This window comes from Tachypleus tridentatus, chromosome 12, assembly GCF_004210375.1.
Source record: "Tachypleus tridentatus isolate NWPU-2018 chromosome 12, ASM421037v1, whole genome shotgun sequence".
Taxonomy (NCBI): Eukaryota; Metazoa; Arthropoda; class Merostomata; order Xiphosura; family Limulidae; genus Tachypleus; species Tachypleus tridentatus.
This window is the reverse complement of record NC_134836.1, coordinates 1,457,405-1,476,682: the sequence shown is the minus strand read 5'-3', so window position 1 is coordinate 1,476,682 and position 19,278 is coordinate 1,457,405. Positions and strand designations below refer to the sequence as shown.

The 19,278-nt window shown below is 32.9% G+C and overlaps 1 protein-coding gene across 13 annotated transcripts in view; it reads right to left on the bottom strand.

Annotated features, from left to right (window-relative positions):
- Positions 1-19,278, bottom strand: part of LOC143235050 (CCR4-NOT transcription complex subunit 3-like) — a 79,339-nt gene that overhangs the window by 27,209 nt on the left and 32,852 nt on the right. For all 13 annotated transcript variants that reach the window (XR_013018904.1, XR_013018906.1, XR_013018905.1 and 10 more), the window contains exons 9-12: positions 14,086-14,219; positions 11,577-11,989; positions 9,271-9,388; positions 6,819-7,059 (exon numbers count right to left, since the gene is read on the bottom strand). Coding sequence is in view for 10 of the 13 variants with exons in the window: in XM_076472809.1 (XP_076328924.1) it covers positions 6,819-7,059; positions 9,271-9,388; positions 11,577-11,989; positions 14,086-14,219 (906 nt within the window). In the remaining 3 variants the exon portion in view is untranslated. The remainder of the gene's footprint in view (positions 1-6,818; positions 7,060-9,270; positions 9,389-11,576; positions 11,990-14,085; positions 14,220-19,278) is intronic.

Sequence of the window (19,278 nt, the reverse complement as noted above, 5' to 3'; positions counted from 1 at the left end):
TACCTGTCGAATTATGTAATGCATGGGCTTTTCATGAGTTGCTTGCGAGTGTACCTTGAGAAAAATGTTTATCATCATATTCTAATCTACACCAAAAAAATTCTAATTTTTTACATTTCTGTTACTTTTGTAATAAGTAATGAATACAGCACTTTCCTGGGTCTTTTTTTTTTGTTCTTGACAAAACTTAACCCTACTTTTTTATGTTAATGGTTCTACTACAATAAATAATGTTTTTACTTAATTAAATAATGCATCAAAGAATACAGAATAACAACAGAGAAAAAGCAGACAATTTCCAATAACTACTATGATTTTTATCTTTCTCACTATGCTACAAGAGCAATTAAATATTCAGCTTAGCTCAATGATGTATTTTCTGCAATAGTTTGAAATATACAATTATGTGTACAAAAAACATATATCATTTGAAAGATTAAAATTTTGGCTTTCATTTGGTTATAATTAATATAGTATTAAATGTCAGATGAAACTACTGGCAATCTGTGAAAAACAAGATGTGACAGGTGTGCATGGCAAGAGGGGGAATCTGACTTACTAGTTTACGGCTCTTCCGTTTCAGAATCTTCGGACTACAGAAACTTCTACAAGCATTTTGTGTTTCACAGACAGATAAAGTGATTATTTTTTTTACACCAAAACCAAAGCATCAGTACAAAACTCTCACTTCACTATTTAAAAGCCAATATAAGGTACATTACATTTACTGACTTTTTACCTTCATTTCCCACTAGAAAACTCTCACTTCATTGTTTAAAAGCTGATACAAGACATTACATTTACTATCTTCATTTCCCAATTAAACAATCTATTGTCCTTCTTTAAAAAAACAAAAACAAAACACAAAGCATACCCAACAGATTTTACTTTAAAAATGTTTTTTCATCAAAACGAGCACATTTCTAAAATAACACGAAATAAACATATATGTATTTAAGAGTTGGAATACCTGTAAACTGATGGGGAATGTTACTTAATTAAAACAATGTAAGTTTAGCAGCAAGTATATATTTCAAAGTAATAAGCTGAACATAAACTTTATCTCAAACTATTAAAATTATAACAAAGCTCTTTCATAAACATTTGCTATTTCATTTTCATCTGCCAACAAATAAACATTTTGAAGTGAACCCACCCTTAACCACCCTACATCTCACTGACCATGAAAAAAGCATAGTTGTTTGAGAAACTATCCAGCAACTTTCATACTTTGAATTCCTTTACAGTATTCAAAACTGTCTAAAGTATCAACATGTATCTTTGCAGGTTGATGCTTTAGACTGTCTGAGATTGACTTAATAGGCTGGGAGCAATTAACCAACAACTTTTATAAAAATAGAAGTAGGGTTAAGTTCAACTGTCCTTTGAACTATATTTAACTACTATCTGCACCATCTTAAGTTGTAAATCACAAAGGGCACATGCAGCTTACATTACACTACTGAATTAACTTACTCACGAATTACATAAGCACATGCCTGGCTAAACATTTTTACTATATTATTATTTACCTAATCTTAACTAACCTTAAAAAAACAAAAAACATTTTTACCTTTGTATTGCTTTTTTTAATAATAATAAAGAATAAACATGAAAAACAACAAATTATAGTCAATTATTGAGGACATTTAAGCCTAATTTTTATACTAATGGGAGTACAACATTAAATAATTCACCAGAGAACATAGACTAATAACATGTAAAAAAAGCAGACAATTTCTTTTAATCTCATTTTTTATCTAGCTTTTTAACCATGCAACAAAAGCAATTAAAAAATTCATCCAAGCTAGCTGTTATGATTTCTATGGGAACCAAAGTTGTATTGTAAGTGAAATTGATGCATATCTGTTCATAACTCAAGATAATACATCATTTGATAGATGAAAACTTTAATTTTATTGGTTATAGGTAATATATAATTAAATATATGACAGCATTACTAACAAATTCTGAAAGAGAGGATGTGACAAGTGGGTGTGGGAGGAGGAGTCTGATTTTCTATTCAATAGCTCTAACTAAACAAAAGTGAAGATTAAAAAAAAATTGCAGTTTTTCTAAGCAATTATAATTTTATAGTAATTGACATTTAATTTCATATATTTTTAAGGGGTGTTGGATAAAATAGAGAAAATGCCTAGAAAAGGTATCGTGTGTTACACAAGAGGAAATTCAGATTTTTAAAAATATTTCCTTCAAGAATTAAGAACTTGAAACTTATATTCTATTAAAATATTGATTATTAGATGAGATTTTTTGCTATATTAACTATTATAATGTAAATAAAAAGTAATTTAATGAAATTCTAAATGCAAGACAAAAACATCTGTGTAATGCAGAATAAAGGATACCTAGAAGAAGAGGGTTAATGCATTTTTTAAGCTTATGTAACTTTTTTTTTTGCTTTGACTTAATATATGAAAAGCCTTAGCTGTTATAGAATATCTTATTTTATTTGTTGAGTATCAAAATCAGAAAATATGGTATAATATTTCCTTCATTATCTGTTTTTACTATGTACAAGGAGTTATTCTTAAGTATTATAATTTCCTACCTAGTTTACTACTGTACATACACACACACACACAAAAAACGAAGCCAATCATAACCATTAAAATTTAAACCACTTAGTTGGGTTACACTCCCAAAACTTGTTACAATAACCAGTTTGTCCCACTTAATTTTTTTTGGACTGACACAACAAAAAATTACTCTCCAATATAATATTCTTTACTATTTAATTTGTAAACACACAGAAAATATTACTAACATCTCGTATCCTAATTGGCCTGGCATTAGGTGAAAAGCCTTATCAGCACTGGATGTAGTAAGAACAGTGTGGGTGATGTATTATAACATATTCTTCTTTACTTTCACTTTTAAGTTATTAGAATGTGTAACTAATGTACCACACAATGATGTTCAGCTTAACATCTAATGCTTTTTTGTTGAGAAATAATAAACCAAAAAATACTCTTCAGGATAATAGTTTTCCTTCGTGGCTAACAACTACCATCAACCAGAAGTTATACTTTTCCTATACTGAATATGTATTTCTTACAGGTTCTTTCTTTCTTTCACAAGATTAGCTATCTTGTTCAGTGCTGCCCTCTATATATAAACTCTTTTCTTTAGACATGCACAAGACTTTAGCTCCCATCCATTGGAATCAAATGGTTTCAATATGTCTCTCATGCAAATCATAGGGCATCACTTAAATAGGAGCATGACAAACATATGATATTAATAATGTGAGACGAACATTTTAAGTGTGATCCACATACTTGATTGCATGATTTCTTCCAATGGTCGACAAAGACAAGAAGGAAGGGAGAAGGTGAGGTGTCTAATTTGATAAGAAGTTACTCTGAACAGACTCCTGTAGTAAGGGGACAATGAGGAATTAGCCAACTGGATCAAATGATAAGTCCAACTGATGAAGGTAGAAAGGGATAGATCTTAAAATGATGAAGACTGGCACAGGATGGAGTCAGGAATGGAAACCAAGGAAAGAAGGTGTATAGGGTAATACAGCAATGTAGGGAACACACTGGATGTAGAAGTCTAACTAGATTAGGATAAGGGTAGACATAAGAGATAAAAGGAAGAGACATAAGCAAAAAGGAAAAGTTACCCTCATGTGTTGACAAGGTTTTTGAAAAGAAGGAACAATCCAGTTAAAGGAAAAGATAAGTATGGTGGTAAGGTATGTGTGTAACAAAAATGGCAACAGGTCAGACTATTGACAACCACAGGCCAAAAGGAGAAAAAAATATGCTTTAAGGGAAAGGTTAAACACAGAACACAAGAGGAGAGGTTAAACAAAGTTAAAGTGAGAGAAAGGAGGATCACATTAACATTCTGGTTTTGAAGAGTAGGTCACTGGGGATGACGATGAATCTGGAAAAAACATATTAATGTGGTAAGAATAGGTGAAGCAAACGTCCTATGAAGTTGAGAAGACCAAAGACTCGTGTTAAAAAAACTTGGACATACAAGCTACAGCAGATCAAGCAACTGGAAATTCCTGAGAATAAGACCACATGTTAAGATTTTCCACTTCTGTTGATACACCTCCATGGAAGGACATATGGACTGTGCCAAATGGTAAACTATGCAACAGGAGAAATGTGATTTCATTACCAAGGACTAGACAAAGACCTGGTGTGAAGAGATGTAGAACCAGTGACTGGGGTTGTCGAGACAGGGCAAGGAACAAGGGAAGAGGTATAGGAGGAAATAACTGGAATTGGTGCAAACAAGAAAAAAATGGTTGAGCTGGTCAATGGGGAACCCTAAGAAGGAATAGTATGGATTAAGGAAATCACCCGATGAAGCACTTGGATAGGAGGATAAACATGAGAATTTGTGGGACCAATCTTAGCTGAAGGATTCAATACCCAAAACCTGAGGATGAGGTACCAGGAATCCAAAAGAGGAATAATTTGTGAATCAGTGCAGTGTCAAATGCAATGATGTGAGGAAAACTCCACCAACTGAAAGGCCACCAGAAAAAACAAGAGAATTTATGGACCACTCTTTAACATAAATCTTGCCAGGGCAGGAAAGAGGATCTGCCAGGAAACTGAAAGCACCCAGAACATGACATACAATTAAAATAATATGGTAAGTGTGTGGGCCCAATAGAGATATAGGAGTCTAGCCCAACCACCAAAGTGGACCATCCCTAGTTGCACAACCTGGGGGAACCACATCCCCAAAAGCAATATATTTTCATGTGCAGAAAGTGAGAAAGCAGACAGGGCATGGTAAAGTAATAATACCATGAAATGAAGTTGAAAAAGGTTTGGCCTGACCGAGGTGAGTTTTAAAAAAGTATCCCAAGTGGGCAAGGTATTGGGTAGGACAAAGGTAGAACTTTGTTTGATTACACAACTGCCAACTGAGGAGTCACTTAAAGAACCTGATAAGTATGACTGACTGACCCCTGTTTGGAATGGGTCAGAAGAACCCAGTCACCCCTACAATAATGAAAATGCAGACTCAGAGTAGGAAGATCAAGAGAAAAAGCCTGACCACCTAACAGAAAACATAAGGTGCAGAAGCAAGCCCGAAGAGAATGGTGAAAACCTGGTATATCTCCTTGTGATGAATGAACCAAAGATACAGAAGAAATTGTGCTGAGACAGGAATATGCATGTAAGTATTGACAATGTCCCTCTTGGTCATCCATGAACCTGAAGCAAATACCCATTAGAGGGTGAGAAGAGACTTCGTGACAAAATGAGGGAGGTAAACAAAGTGATTCAGGTAGGACAAACTGATGATGACAAGCCTACAGTCCCCATTTTCTTGGGAACAACAAGTAGACAGGAGTTAAAATTTGTTGACTGATTGGAAAGAGCCTATTGAGTGAGGAGGTTCTGAACCACCTTTGATAGATTCTGACAAACAAAAGGATTCTGAGGTGAAGGAAAGGAAATTGGTGCAGGAGACAAGGGAAGTGTGGCAAGAAATTGACTTACAAACCATTTCAATAAAATTTGAAGAACCCAAACATCTTTGATGAAAGGGTGCCATTCATGAAAAAAAAGACAAATCAAACTCCTACTGGACCACAGCTCATTGGGTAGTCACCAATACCTCTGGAGAAATGAGATGTGTCATAAATGTAAACAAGCTGTGGCACCTCCAGAAGGGGGGACAGATAAGGGTTGGGAATGGGAGGACAAGAAACCATAATGGTTGCCACATTTGGTTCTGACTAAGAAATAGGAGTATCATCTGGGAAAGGGTAAATTGTTGTTGAACAGATGCTACCCAAGATTCAAAAGACTCTGGGGTTGGATCAAAGATGAAATGCCATAAAAACAGGGTCATAGGTAAATCCTGGAGATAAGGTAGAGATAAACAGACCTTTGATAAGAAAACATTCTGATCCAGTGGTTCCCCAAAACAAATAAACCACGTATGTAGTGCCAGAGCCAGATGACAACAAAAAAGATAACTTGGATGTAAGGCAGGAGGGAGGATGTCCCCAGAAAATCCCTGAGGATTCTGTGAAAAACCTTAGATGATAGTAGAAGGGAAGACATAGGTGGTAAAATTAGGCATAAGTTAAATCGATAGGAGATTTTGGGCCTATCCTCCAAAAGTACAAAACAAAACCTAACATTTACTGGTTAAGATAAGGACAGCCTGCATGATGAGAAATGAGAGCAGACTGATCCTTCACCAATGGGGAATGAGACATGCTAACAGTCATTTAACTTAGAAGCAAACTGTTCAGCGTGGACTTAAATATCAGTCTGGAAAGGTAGGAAAAGACCTGGCAAAATTAGAAGGTGGAAAAGACAAAGTCCTCATCAGCCTGATTTATACAAAGACACATGTTGTAATCACTTGATTCCAATACAAGAAGTGGAAGGTTTGTAGCATGTGCATAGAAAAAATTTGCATAAGGGGGCAGCAATGAACAAGAATAACTAATCTTGCAAGTAGGAGGAAGTACGGTATGAGAATTAAACTACATGTAAAGTGTACTAATCACTGAAGCTTAAAAAAATAAACAACTTGTCTCATACTCTAGCAAATTTCAAAGATTTTTCAACTATTATTGCAGGCCAAGCCATTAATTCAGTAGCATAGTTTATACTGTAGGTTTTCAGTCTGAAATATGTTATGTTTGCACTTTAACTATTAGAATAGTTATTTTCTGATAAATGTATAAAAATATAGAAACTTCTAAATTTTAACAGTGACTGTAAAAATGTTATTTATCCCACATTAAAATATGGGAGCTTCTGAAACATGTTTCAAGGAAGGAATAACATAATTACCTAAGCCTTTCTGAATCAGAAGGATGAGGCATGTGTCGAATGGAAGCTTCGAGCATTTGAGACTGGTAAAAACAATCTTTAGTAAGAGGAACTGGGCCTAAAGGAGCTACTCCAAGTAAGGGTGGTATGTGAGCTTCTGTGGTGACTGTTGTAATGTTGGTTGTTAATGTTCCTTGTGCTGGTTGAACAGATGTCCCTTGAAGACTCAAGGAGCTTGTTGTACTGCTACTGCTATATAACTCTGTTGACAAGCAGGTAAAAACAGATTTATTACAGCTTTAGACACAGAAACATACTGACATGAATAGAAATTGAAGAAATTTGCTTGAAAGATGTTATTGTCCTTATACACATTATGACAGCTCTAGGAGAAAAAAAAGTAACATTTCTTTTGTTGGTTATTAACTCTTTCACTACCACATCTGCAGATAAACAACTATAGCAGTCAGACTTGTTTTATATACAGAATATAAACAAACAGACAATACTTCATTACTTGACTGAAACATGAACTTGTTGAACTTTGGAAATTTTGAAGGGGTATAAAATATCTATTTTCCATGGCAGTGCTCCAAAGGGGAACAAAATGTATACATGGCAATGAAAGAGTTAAAAGCATTTTGCCTTTAGGACATAATTAACTTCTATCTACTGACTTTAAATATGTTAAAATGTGGAAAACAACTGATGATTTAATTCTTTCAACACTGGATTGGTCTATATGACAGACCACGTGGTCTCTTTGTATTTCTTTTAAGACTTCTTTAGATTTAATCCTTCTAACTTTCAATATAGTACAAAATATAGCAGTATTTCATTTAATAAGTCTTCAATATGCAAAAAATCATATTTTTGTTAGTGAAGTATTTATAATAAAATAAAATAAAGATTTGTTCATAAAGATATTGAGTATTTGTTTTGAATAGTCTCTGTGCAAAGTACATTTCCTATTAAAATTAAAAATACTTTTCCTGATCTCAAAAATCTCAAACTTCCTTTGTGTAATCCCTAAGAACTCTTAAATACATTTCAAACGTTTTTTTTCAGTACAAACTGATAGCTTACATGTCATTTTCTCTAACCTTGTAACCACAAAAAAAATTTCAACTAAATCTAAATTACCATTTTTTCTTTCTATAATGACTTCATTTATCCTAATTATCTCTAAGTTCTGTAATAATATAGATCTATTTGTAAATAAATTTTATTGTTTTATTGTCCTTTGAACTGTGACTAACTACTGTCCATGCGCTTTTAAGTTGTAAATCCCTCGGGGAACAAGCAGCTCACATTATGCTATCGAATTACATCAACCACGAGATACCACCACTGGTGCAAACAGCTCACGTGTGCCTTATGAAACATTTGTATTTTATTATTTACTTTACTTAATCTAATCTTCACTAACCTAAAAATGTCTTTATTTTTTCATTTTAGTTGCTTTTATAATTATACATAAAGAATAAACATGACAAACAAGAAATAAAATACTTACCAAATACCTTAGAAAGTTGAAACGTTGTTCTGTACTTTATTATAATAAAAGTTTTAATACCTATACCAGCCATCTTGAGATACATAAATAATGCTCTAAACAATACAGACTAATAACATGCAAAAAGTAGACCTTCTCTCTCGAAACTTTTCTGGCTTTCTAACTCTGTGACAACAGTTGTTACAAATTCATCCAAATTGGTCTTTACCTTCCTCACCAGAATACTGTTCATACATGTTATTTGATAAATGAAAACACCGAGTTTCTATTGTTTATAAGTAACATGTAATTAAATGGAAGAGTGAACTATTAATGAGTTACGAAAGAGAGGATGTGACTGGAAACATCCGATTTTCTATTCGACAGTTCTGTAACCAAAGTTGAATACTATAATAAATGTGGTTTATCTGAGCAATGATGATTTTATAGACAGTAATTTACATTTCATTTCGTACTTTTTCAAGGGGTGGTGAATAGGGATGATAACTGGGTGAGAGAAAATGTGTCACGTCACACTTAGGAAATTCAAGATTTTTTAAAAATATTACCTTGTAGAATTAACAACTTAAAACTTGTATGCTTTTAAAATATTGATTATTCACCAAGATTTTATGCTTTTCTAATTGGAAGAACAAATAAAAAGTAGTTTAATAAAATTATCTAGGACACTAAAACTTTGTGTCATGCACAGTAAAAAAAATACCTGGGTAGATAGGGTTAATAAAACACACACACACACACACACAAATATATAAAGATATAAGTCAAATTTTAGCTTTTTAATACTTACAGTAAATTGTTCCAAAATCACAATTAATATTATAAGCCAAACCAATTAATTAATCTTTGTTCACTTATTATTACAAAAATTGTATTAAAATGTAAATTCAGCTCACTAAATTTCTCCATTTATTTTTTCCACTGCTTTTTAAAAGTACAGAAATCTCTTTGGCTTACCTCTGTCAGTTGATAATATTGATGTTTGTGATGGTGGTAATAATCTCCTTTCCAGTCCTGCATTTAAAACTGCCTGTTGGGCCATGGTCTTTAGAGAAGACATAGATTCTAGTGATGGCTAAATGGGAGAGAGATAAAAAAAAAAGGGGTTGTGATCTGTCAAGTAAAAAAGGCATTAATATTTTTCATCAGTACTAAGAAAAAAAAACATTTGACCTAAACACAGTTTTGACATTACATATTTATTTACACACTGCCACAACAGAAACTATTTTCCATAGGCTTAACTAAACTGAATGTTATTTTATATACCTTATAGCCATTAAAAAGGTGAGATGGAAGGAGGGGGAGCAACATATTAACATATGTTTCTTCTGTGCATACTATTCAGTGATAGCCTTTAGTGATCTAGAAATCAACATGATGTTTAAGTATGGTAGTATCATGGAAATAATATTTCTTACATGCATTAAAAGTAAGTATTTTTACATATTATGTTTTCCTGTTACCACCTTTACTACAGAATGGACATGTATTTAACACACAGATTAACAATTTCATCAAATAGATAGACAAGCAGTATGTCTTTATAATGATAAAGCCTACAACCCGAGTGCTTTTGAAAGGTGAACCTTTCTTCTTCAATGGCAAATTGCAAATGTTTTGTTTTAGATATTCAAACAAAGACACTGCAACTGGTATTTGAGCTGACAAACTCAAAGCTACCACAAACATTTTGGCTACTCAAGTGAAATAGTGAAATGTGACCTTTATTATGGTAACATACTCAGGGCTTGAAGTGCAAAACATATTTTTGTAATAACAAGATGGAAACTATGGATCTTCAAATTCAAAGACTAGTAAGCTAACCACTAAGCCATACCCAGCTCTTGCTAACATGTTAAACATGCTAAACATAGTTTTTGAACCAATAAATCTTGATAATTTCAACATTAACTTTTTATTATATAAATAATGCAAAAAAATACTGTTTGTAACAATACACCAATATTCTTGGTGTAATAAAAACATTAAGTGATAGGGTGAAAGAAAGAACCTTATTATTCTGCAATCACCTTCATTATGACCCACAGATATCCCATGTAATGCTAAAGTCACAGGAGTATTCCACCCCTCCAAAACAAAAAAGAGAAACAATATATAAAAAGAGCCACCTGTAAATCCATATTAAAAGAGGAAGGGAAATGAACCTGGTACAAGAGTGTGTCCTAATTCAGAATATTTCAAAAGTAATGAAGCTATGTTTGTAAGGAAAAAGCCAAAAATGGCAAACACCCAGAAGGAGATAAGGAAAAGGAAGTTATCACACAAAATTTCCAAGAAATAGAAAGAACACATCAGAAATGAAGTGTGTGGTGGCCAATACCAGTAGAAGAGTTTAATAAGGGAAGAAAAAGACAGGAAAACGTGGTTAGTGAGAAAGAATTAGATTAAGTAGATCCAAATATGTGGGCCACCAAACTTGAGCCCAACAAAGGTCAACTTGTAGTACAATCAAGCTCTCAACATATTATGCTCATAATTCCTTTGTCAACTATTGCCACCTAAAGCCAAGGTAACTGTGCTAGAAATTAATTAAAATATTTTCATAAGGGAAATTGAAATTTTGATAAAAAACAAAAACAAAAAAATGAAGTAGCAATAGAGGCAAGTTGTCACTTAGAACAGAAGTGATGTAGAAAAAAAAGAAAATATCTCTTCTTTGCATGAAAAAAAACAAAAAACTACAACAAAAACTAAGGAGTGTGTCCCATAGTTTTGGTGGAGGGTTGTCACATGATGATTCTCATGCAAGATTCATTTGAACCGGTATGTGGGAGCTCAAGGCTTGTGGCATGCAATAAAACATTTTTACATATAAAGGGCAGCACTGAACAAGAATAACTACTTATGCAAGTAAAGGTAAGGTACCACATTAGAAAGAAGTATTTCATACATTAATATAACTGTTTTAGACTTTCCATCTGTAACTGCTTTTCAACTTTCTTTTCCTGCCTTACAGATACACAAAAATACATAAACAATTTATAGAGGAAGATTCTGTCTTAAAATAAAAAGTGAAGGATGTATTTATAACATCTATTAAACAATCAAATACAATATTACTAATTTCAGAAATGGTGAACAGGTACCTAAATATATTAACTTTTTTCTTTAACAAAGTAATAATGTTTCCATTACAGTCAAAATCACTTAGATGCAAGAAATATTGCACTGGGATGTAAATAAATTATACTTTTAGCATCATATATATTAATATAAAAGCTTAAAAATGATAAAACTACCTTTGATGGTCCATTCATTAAAATCGTGCTTGAGGAATGCTGTGGTAAACTACCACTGACTTGATCACTAAGGTTAGAAGAATCACTACTGTTAGTCAAGGTTACTACTGTGCAAGACTGAGTAAGATCTTCAGATGCAGCAATGTAGAGGGGGGTACTGGATGTCAGAATGCCAGATGTACTGCTAGAAGGGAAGTTGGCAAGAACAGCTGCTGTCAATGAAGAGTTGTTGACTGTGGAGGGTGTTGTGGGTTGAGAAGAGTTTGAGGCAGCAGAAGGTGAAGACTGGCTAGCTGGAGATGTTGGTGGGGTTGAGCTAGGTGGTGGATGTGACAAACTTCTGTTGGACAAGATGCTATTGCTTGATAGTAACTCCACAGAGTTGGCCAGTTTACTTTCTGGACCATTGTGTGCTTGATAAAACAACACAGTCATTTACAAAACTAATTTACTTGTTTAATTCATACCTACTATCTTTAAAAAACAACAACAACAAAAACATAAGAGGTGGTTTTGGAAATGTGGTGATGGCTACAGGTCTTAAACATACAATACCAGTTATTGAACTACTTAAAATTAATCTTTAAACACACACTACAGACACACCAGAGTTCCTTGTATTGCCATTTAAGTAAGCTTATGCATTGCTTGCAGATTCTTAAATATGTTTTGTACATCATTGCTATACTTAGAAAGACCAAGCAACGACTTTTAATACAATGTTCACAATGTAAACTTCATTAATAACTAATATTTCAATGAGGATTTTGCAAACATGCTTTCATTTCAGTCAAAATCTATCTGAATTTCAACCACAGCTAGAAAGAAAAAGTTATTACCACATATTTTTTAAGTTTAGTTATGCAAACACTTAATATTTATAATGAAAAAACACTGACAAAAAATTAGTTCCTCACCATCTACCATTCTTTATTTTCAATTGTGAATGAGTACAGAGGAGAATGAACACAATAGTAAACAGCTCTGAGGTCAGAATGTTAGTTGAACTTCAATAACTCTTAAGGATGATTGTACTTTGATTTTCAGAGTTAAAATTTATTTTCCAAAAATGTATAACTCACTGTAAACTTGTAAAATAATGACCATAAACTTGTAAAATACTGACCAAAAGCATATATATATTTTATAGATAAATCATAAAATTAGCAGCTACGACTAAATCAAGTATTTTGACATACTTATAAGGAGCAGATCTCTCATTTATCACATTACAAGAATGCAATTTTTTTTAAATGATACAATAAAAACCTTTTATAAAGGGTTAGTTTTTAAGATCAAATAAATACCAGTGATCACAAACTATTTTACTTCATCTTTAAAAAATTTCCCTTGAATGTCTGTAAACAGTAGCTACCCACAGTTAAAAGAGTCTATTTCAGTGGATACTATTCAGTGATAGCATTTAGTGATTGAAAGATCAACAGGATTGTTTAAGTATACTAGTGTTATGGAAGTAATACTTACTAAGTTCATTTGTAGACAGTATTTCAACCATTAATAATCATTATGTACCTGAAAACTTCTGCTGAAAGCACACACTCTTAAAATATTTAATTATTTAATTAAAGTATTGAGATTTAGTTACATTTAAATTATACCACTTTAAGGGAAATGATGTTTTCCACTATAAAACATTATCTTATCACCACTTAAGAGCAATGAATATCAGAATATGTCTTTCTGCATATTGACAAAAAATTACCATCTATAGTTAATAAGATAAGTTAAACTAGACCATTTTTTTTTATTTTACTGGTACTTTACAGCTGCTGAGCTTACAATGTACCTTAAATACAAATGTGACAGAAGTGATAGAAGTTGGCAATGTAGGCCAAAAATAGACAAAATTATACAAAATATTTTTTTATTATTCAAGACTGTGAATATGAGAAACCTACTGATCCACAATTAAATAGAAAAATCCTCTAAATGACTAAATTAGTCATTTATACTAATACTACTAATACAGTATTATTTATACCAAATAATACTGGATAATGTGAAACCAGCAGAACTTTATATATTTATCAATTTTGTATTTTTGTGTTAATAATTAGGATTTGGTAATCTCCAGAAATATTTTAAATAACTTATTTTTCCATACTGCACTTAAATGCCTATGCTTGCCTCTTCTAATATTAAATCACACAGTACTGTGAATGATTACAGAAGAATTGCAAAGTTTGGACACTTTCTAAAAGTGACCTTCACAATTGGATTTTAACTTATTAATTTTTGTGCTTTAACTGTTTATTACTTTTATAGGAAAAGACTTATAATATATTCAAAAACTTAATGGTGTAATGCCAAGTGGCCTATATAATTACATAAATGCAATAATCACATACAGTTCTTTTCAGAACTCCCCTGAAAATGGCAGCAGATTATCAGCCAAATGTAAGATATGATCTTATATGCAATTATATGTATGTGACTGTACAGACTACTAACCATAATTATGACTGATATTCAATTCTCATACTCTTACTTTTGATTGAAGAACTGTTTTGGCTCGCTGCTGCAGCTGCAACAGCATATGGTGTTGTTGGTGGGGTGACAACAATATGATTCATATGAGAATTCATAGATGGAGAACTGCAACTACTGCTCTGGGAAGAAGTACTGGAAATACAAACAACAAATAAAATCTGAACAATACAATAAAAAAGTACATGGTCAATTTACACATCAGAATAGAAGCTTTATAATTACAATTTTGAGATAGCTATTTACATTCAAACCAAAGAGAGCAGTCTTCACACTGTAGAATTTTTTTTTCCCCAATATATTTACTGATCAAGCAGATAGAACCATAAGCTTAACCCTTTTGCATTTAGCAGGTCAAAGTGTGCATGTCATAACCTTTTACAGAGTGACATTCAAAATATAATTAAAGTGCTTAATTATCAATATATATGAATAAACTTTGCTTCAAAATATAGTTAACATACTAGATATTAGCATTACATAAATTTTAAGTTCTCAATTTGAAAAGTTTGAAAATTGTGACATTTGCTCTATAGGTCTTCTCCAATTTATCTGTCACCTGTCTGAGAAGTATAATATTGTCATCACTCAGATAAAGCAGAATTTTTATAGCTTTCAATCATATTTAGTTAGTGTTGCAAACTAGAAAATCAAATTATTTTGCCACACTAACCTGTCACATCTTCTCTTTCACAAATTGACAACTCTCTTTGCAATTTAATACTATATTATTTATAACCAATAGAAAGCCAGAGTTTTAACCCTTTCAGTACAGGTCATGGGTCAAAGGCCATGTCATTACATCTGTCGACTTGAATTCAAAATGTTATTAAACTACTATTTTATAAATTTATGTCAATAAATTTGGAATCAAATTGTTGTTTATAATTCAAACTTTAATATTATATATTAGTTAATTTCTTAATTTAAAAGTAAATATTAAAAGAACACACCTAAATATACATTGAGTCACGTGCTATGGTGAATGCAATGCTGTTTAAAATTAGATGTCTCTGATGCCAAAATATTAAATCTATAGTTTTGTACAAATTAGGAACTCAAATTACCAATATTAACTTCATGAATTTTTGGTTCTTCAACTGATTTTTTTGTGTACAAAAGAATTGTAATCTTTATTAAAAGTCTATAAATTTTGTGAAGATACACATGCTGTACCAAAAGTTATAAAGCACATATGTACATGAATTCCTGTATATTACACCTAGCCCACTGCCAAAGCATTAATCTATCGAATGATGTATTATATTATTATTTTTGGTAAATATAATTGTCTTTTCACTTCCAGTTCAAACTTTATTCCCACAGGAAGCACATTTAAGACTTTACCTAAATTTTAATGACTCTTATCGCACAGTTAAAAAGCCAGAGAAAATGCGATAATAACAGAACATTATATGGTTTTTATATGTTACTATTATGTTTTCTCAGGTGCAGTATTTAATTAAATAAAAAATATTTAGTGTGGTAACACTGTTAGTATATAAAGTTGTTTCCTGTTATAAAATGAAAAACTTACAACATTAAATCAGGTAAAATGAAAAATTTTCAAGAAAGATGCTAACAAGCAGCTTACAAATTATAGAATTTGTTTGGGTAGCAAGTGCTACACATTCACTGAGTGATTTACAACTTGTGTGGCAAGATATTAGGTAAACACAGTTCAAAGGGCAATAAAAAGAGGGAAATTTTAGTAGAAACAGATTTATTCTTTACAATCTTTAAGCTGTTGTGGTTTCCTTTACAATATGCAGTCATTTCAAAAAGAAAGAAAAGAAGAATTCAAAGTTGATTCCTAACTTTTTTATAGTGGTTATGGTTTACAGGTAGTGTTATGCCATCAAAAACTGATTACTTTTGGAAATGTAAAATGACAGCCCTTTCCAATGGGAAATATTTATACATATCATTTGTACATCCTGGTATTGAAAAACAAAATAATGTAACAAATAGTATAAATCAGCTTGTAGTACTGGGACCATCAAGAAAGAGAAGTGCAACAAGTTGTAATTAAGCTATAATAACAAAATTACAATGTTCTGTAACAGGTGAAAATCCACTGTTTATCTTTTTATACAGTTTATTCCAATTTTAAGGTTTTATCATCTGGCTTGCAAGACATACAGTTTGTTTAATCTTATAAATTAACACAACACAACAAATACACATTAGCAGATTCTCCACATCAATGTACTGAATGTGTGAACATGTACTTACTTGGACTTACCCTTCTTTCTCTCAAGTTTGTTGTCAAAACAAAAATTAATATGTTTCATATATGCATTTTAGATCACAAATAATACAATAAAATAAAACGTCCAAAAATAGGTGTTATTTAAATGGCTTTCTAAATAAGCTATAAAGAGGTTACAAATATCATTAATGGTATGAGCCTCAACTTTGTTTAAATAAACATATATAAATCACTTCATCGAGCTAATGCCAAATTAAAAATGGCAGTTGCTAGCTTAAAATACAAAATAAGCTTTTTCTATTGATGATAAACATAAATAAAAACAAATGGTTTTGAAAACTATCTTGAAAGTTAAGGGTAGATGGATGCAGCTTCTGTCATGGGGTGAAAATTTATCATTATGAAATTAACACTGCACAACAATTTTTTTGAAAAGTTTTTGCTGATTGTGACAGGTACCTGGTGGGTATGGACAAATAGTTTTGGTTTTGCTTCATCACGTAGGAACTCTTAGAAATAGACAGTTAACTGTTTACCAGCAATAACGTATTTAATTGCGTTTACGTTTCTAATACGCTATTAAGTTCAACATAATTAAAAGTGTTTTGCTCCTGATTTTCATTTGTAATCAATGTCCAGTGCATCACGTTGCAGTGTCCAACAGTAGTCAGCAAGCATTGACGGATTCCAGTTGCCCTGATATCGATTTTCCAATGTAGCAATGTCCTGGTGAAACCTTTCACTGTGTTTGTCACTGACAGCACTGAGATTTGCGGGGAAGAAACCCAAGTGTGAGTGGAGGAAATGAATCTTGAGTGACATGTTGCACTTCATTGTTTTGTATGCAGTCTACCAGCTGAATGTAATGTGGGGCTCTGTATTTGCCAAGAAAATTGTCAACAACGTCTTTGAAGGCTTTCCAGGCAATCTTTTCTGGCCCAACTAAGAGATCTTCGAACCGCTTGTCACTCATAACATGTCTGATCTGAGGGCCAACAAAAATGCTCTCTTTGATCTTGGCCTCAGTTATTCTTGGGAGCATCTGTCTTAAATAACAAAAACCTTCACCTTCTTTATTCATTGCTTTCATGAAATTCTTCATAAGTCCCAATTTTATGTGAAGAGGAGGCAAAAAAATCTTTGCCGGGTCAACAAGCAGTTCACGTGCCACATTTTTCAGTCCTGGAACTAACTTTTTACAGAGTGACCAGCTCTGTCTAGAATAATGTAACTCTTTGGCATGACTGTCCCATTCACAGATGAAACAACAGTACTTTGTGTAGCCGAGCTGCAGCCCCAGTAACAGAGCAACGACTTTCAGATCTCCACAGATATTCCAGTTGTACTTGCTGTACTGGATGTGCTTCAGCAACATTTCCATGTTCTCACAGGTTTCATGTGTGCTGCATAGCCAACAGGTATTGAAGGGTGAACTTTGTCATTGTGTAACAGAACAGCTTTGAGGTTTAACATTGATGAATCAATAAAGAGATGCCAACCTTGCGGGTTATGGTCCCAACCCAAAGCAGAGAACAATCCTTCAATGTCAACACAGAAACAGAGACTGTCAACTTGTGCAAAGAATTTGGTTATATCATCTTGGCAACTTTGAAAACAGAAATTTTTGTACCTGGTGACAGCAAACATCATTCCTGCAGTCTCGAACCCAGTATTTCGGCTTTTGCTTTTGACAGACCCAAATCTCTGACTAAATCGTTTAATTCTGTGTTATGAGATGTGGATCTCCTGAGGAGCACAGTTCAAAATCCAGATCAATGTCACTGCATTGCAGTTTCTTCATCTGTTTTGTCTAAGGTCCATTCCTCTGATGGTTTCGGAATTGGAAGACGGTCGTCATGTGGCACGGATCTCATTGCTGAAGGCAAATTAGGGTATTCAATTGACTTCTTGTTTGTGGCAGAGAAACCAGACACATTAGTCAAACAGAAGTAACAGTCCGTCACATGGTCTTTCTGTTCTCGCCATATCATCGGGACAGCAAACGGCATTGTCTTTCGAGTGCCTCTGAGCCAAGCTCTCAGACAGACAGCATATATCGCACAACAAATGTGGTCTTGATCACCAATTTTACAGCTGATGTACAGATGATATACTTTCTTCACAAGAGCAGCCATTGAGCGTCTTTGATGAACAAACGTATAATAGCCACAAATATAGCAGAACATATTGCAGCTGTTACGACATTGACGAGACATACTGATTGACACCAATCGTCCTGTAAAAGGTCTATAACATCCAACTTACTTGTTACAGTGCTACTGAGGCAATGCTATATTCTGAAATAATACGTACACACTATAAGGTCTACATTAATCCAATGAGCAGCATCTGTGTATGCAAGCCACTTTTATAGCCTGCTGAGACAGTGTCAAGCTGGATCCAGAATGCCTGGGTTGCATACTTCCACAGAACAGCTTCCAACCTGGCATGATTTCATGCCTGACTGCACAAAACAATGTTCAGAGGTCTCTTATAGAAACAAAAATTTTTGGAAACAAATATAACAAAAAACATGACAAAACTGAAAATTTCGATGAAATGGTATGTGATGGGCAAACTTGGATGTGATTTTCGTGATCAGCAGCCAAAAATCTATAAGGAACACCCAACATTGTTCAAGAAGCAAAAACTTTGTTGAGCAGTGCAATTAGAGAAGCTAAGACTCTGAAACTGTATATTTAAGTTTGTCACTAGTTACGTATTATGTTTATATTACTTAGACAGAGCAGATGCTATAACACTGAAGCTATAAAACTAAAAGAAGAGAACTGGAGTTCTCACAATTTTTGTGACATCAAAAAAATAAAAACTTCTTTAGGTATCTTCTTTTAAAATTGAAATAGATAACATAAAAATGTGAACTATTAACTGTATTCTGATTCTAATTTTATTAATATACATTGTTTAATTTAAAGTCTGAATGTAACTGTGTTGAATGTTGTGATGTGCACAAAAAGAGCC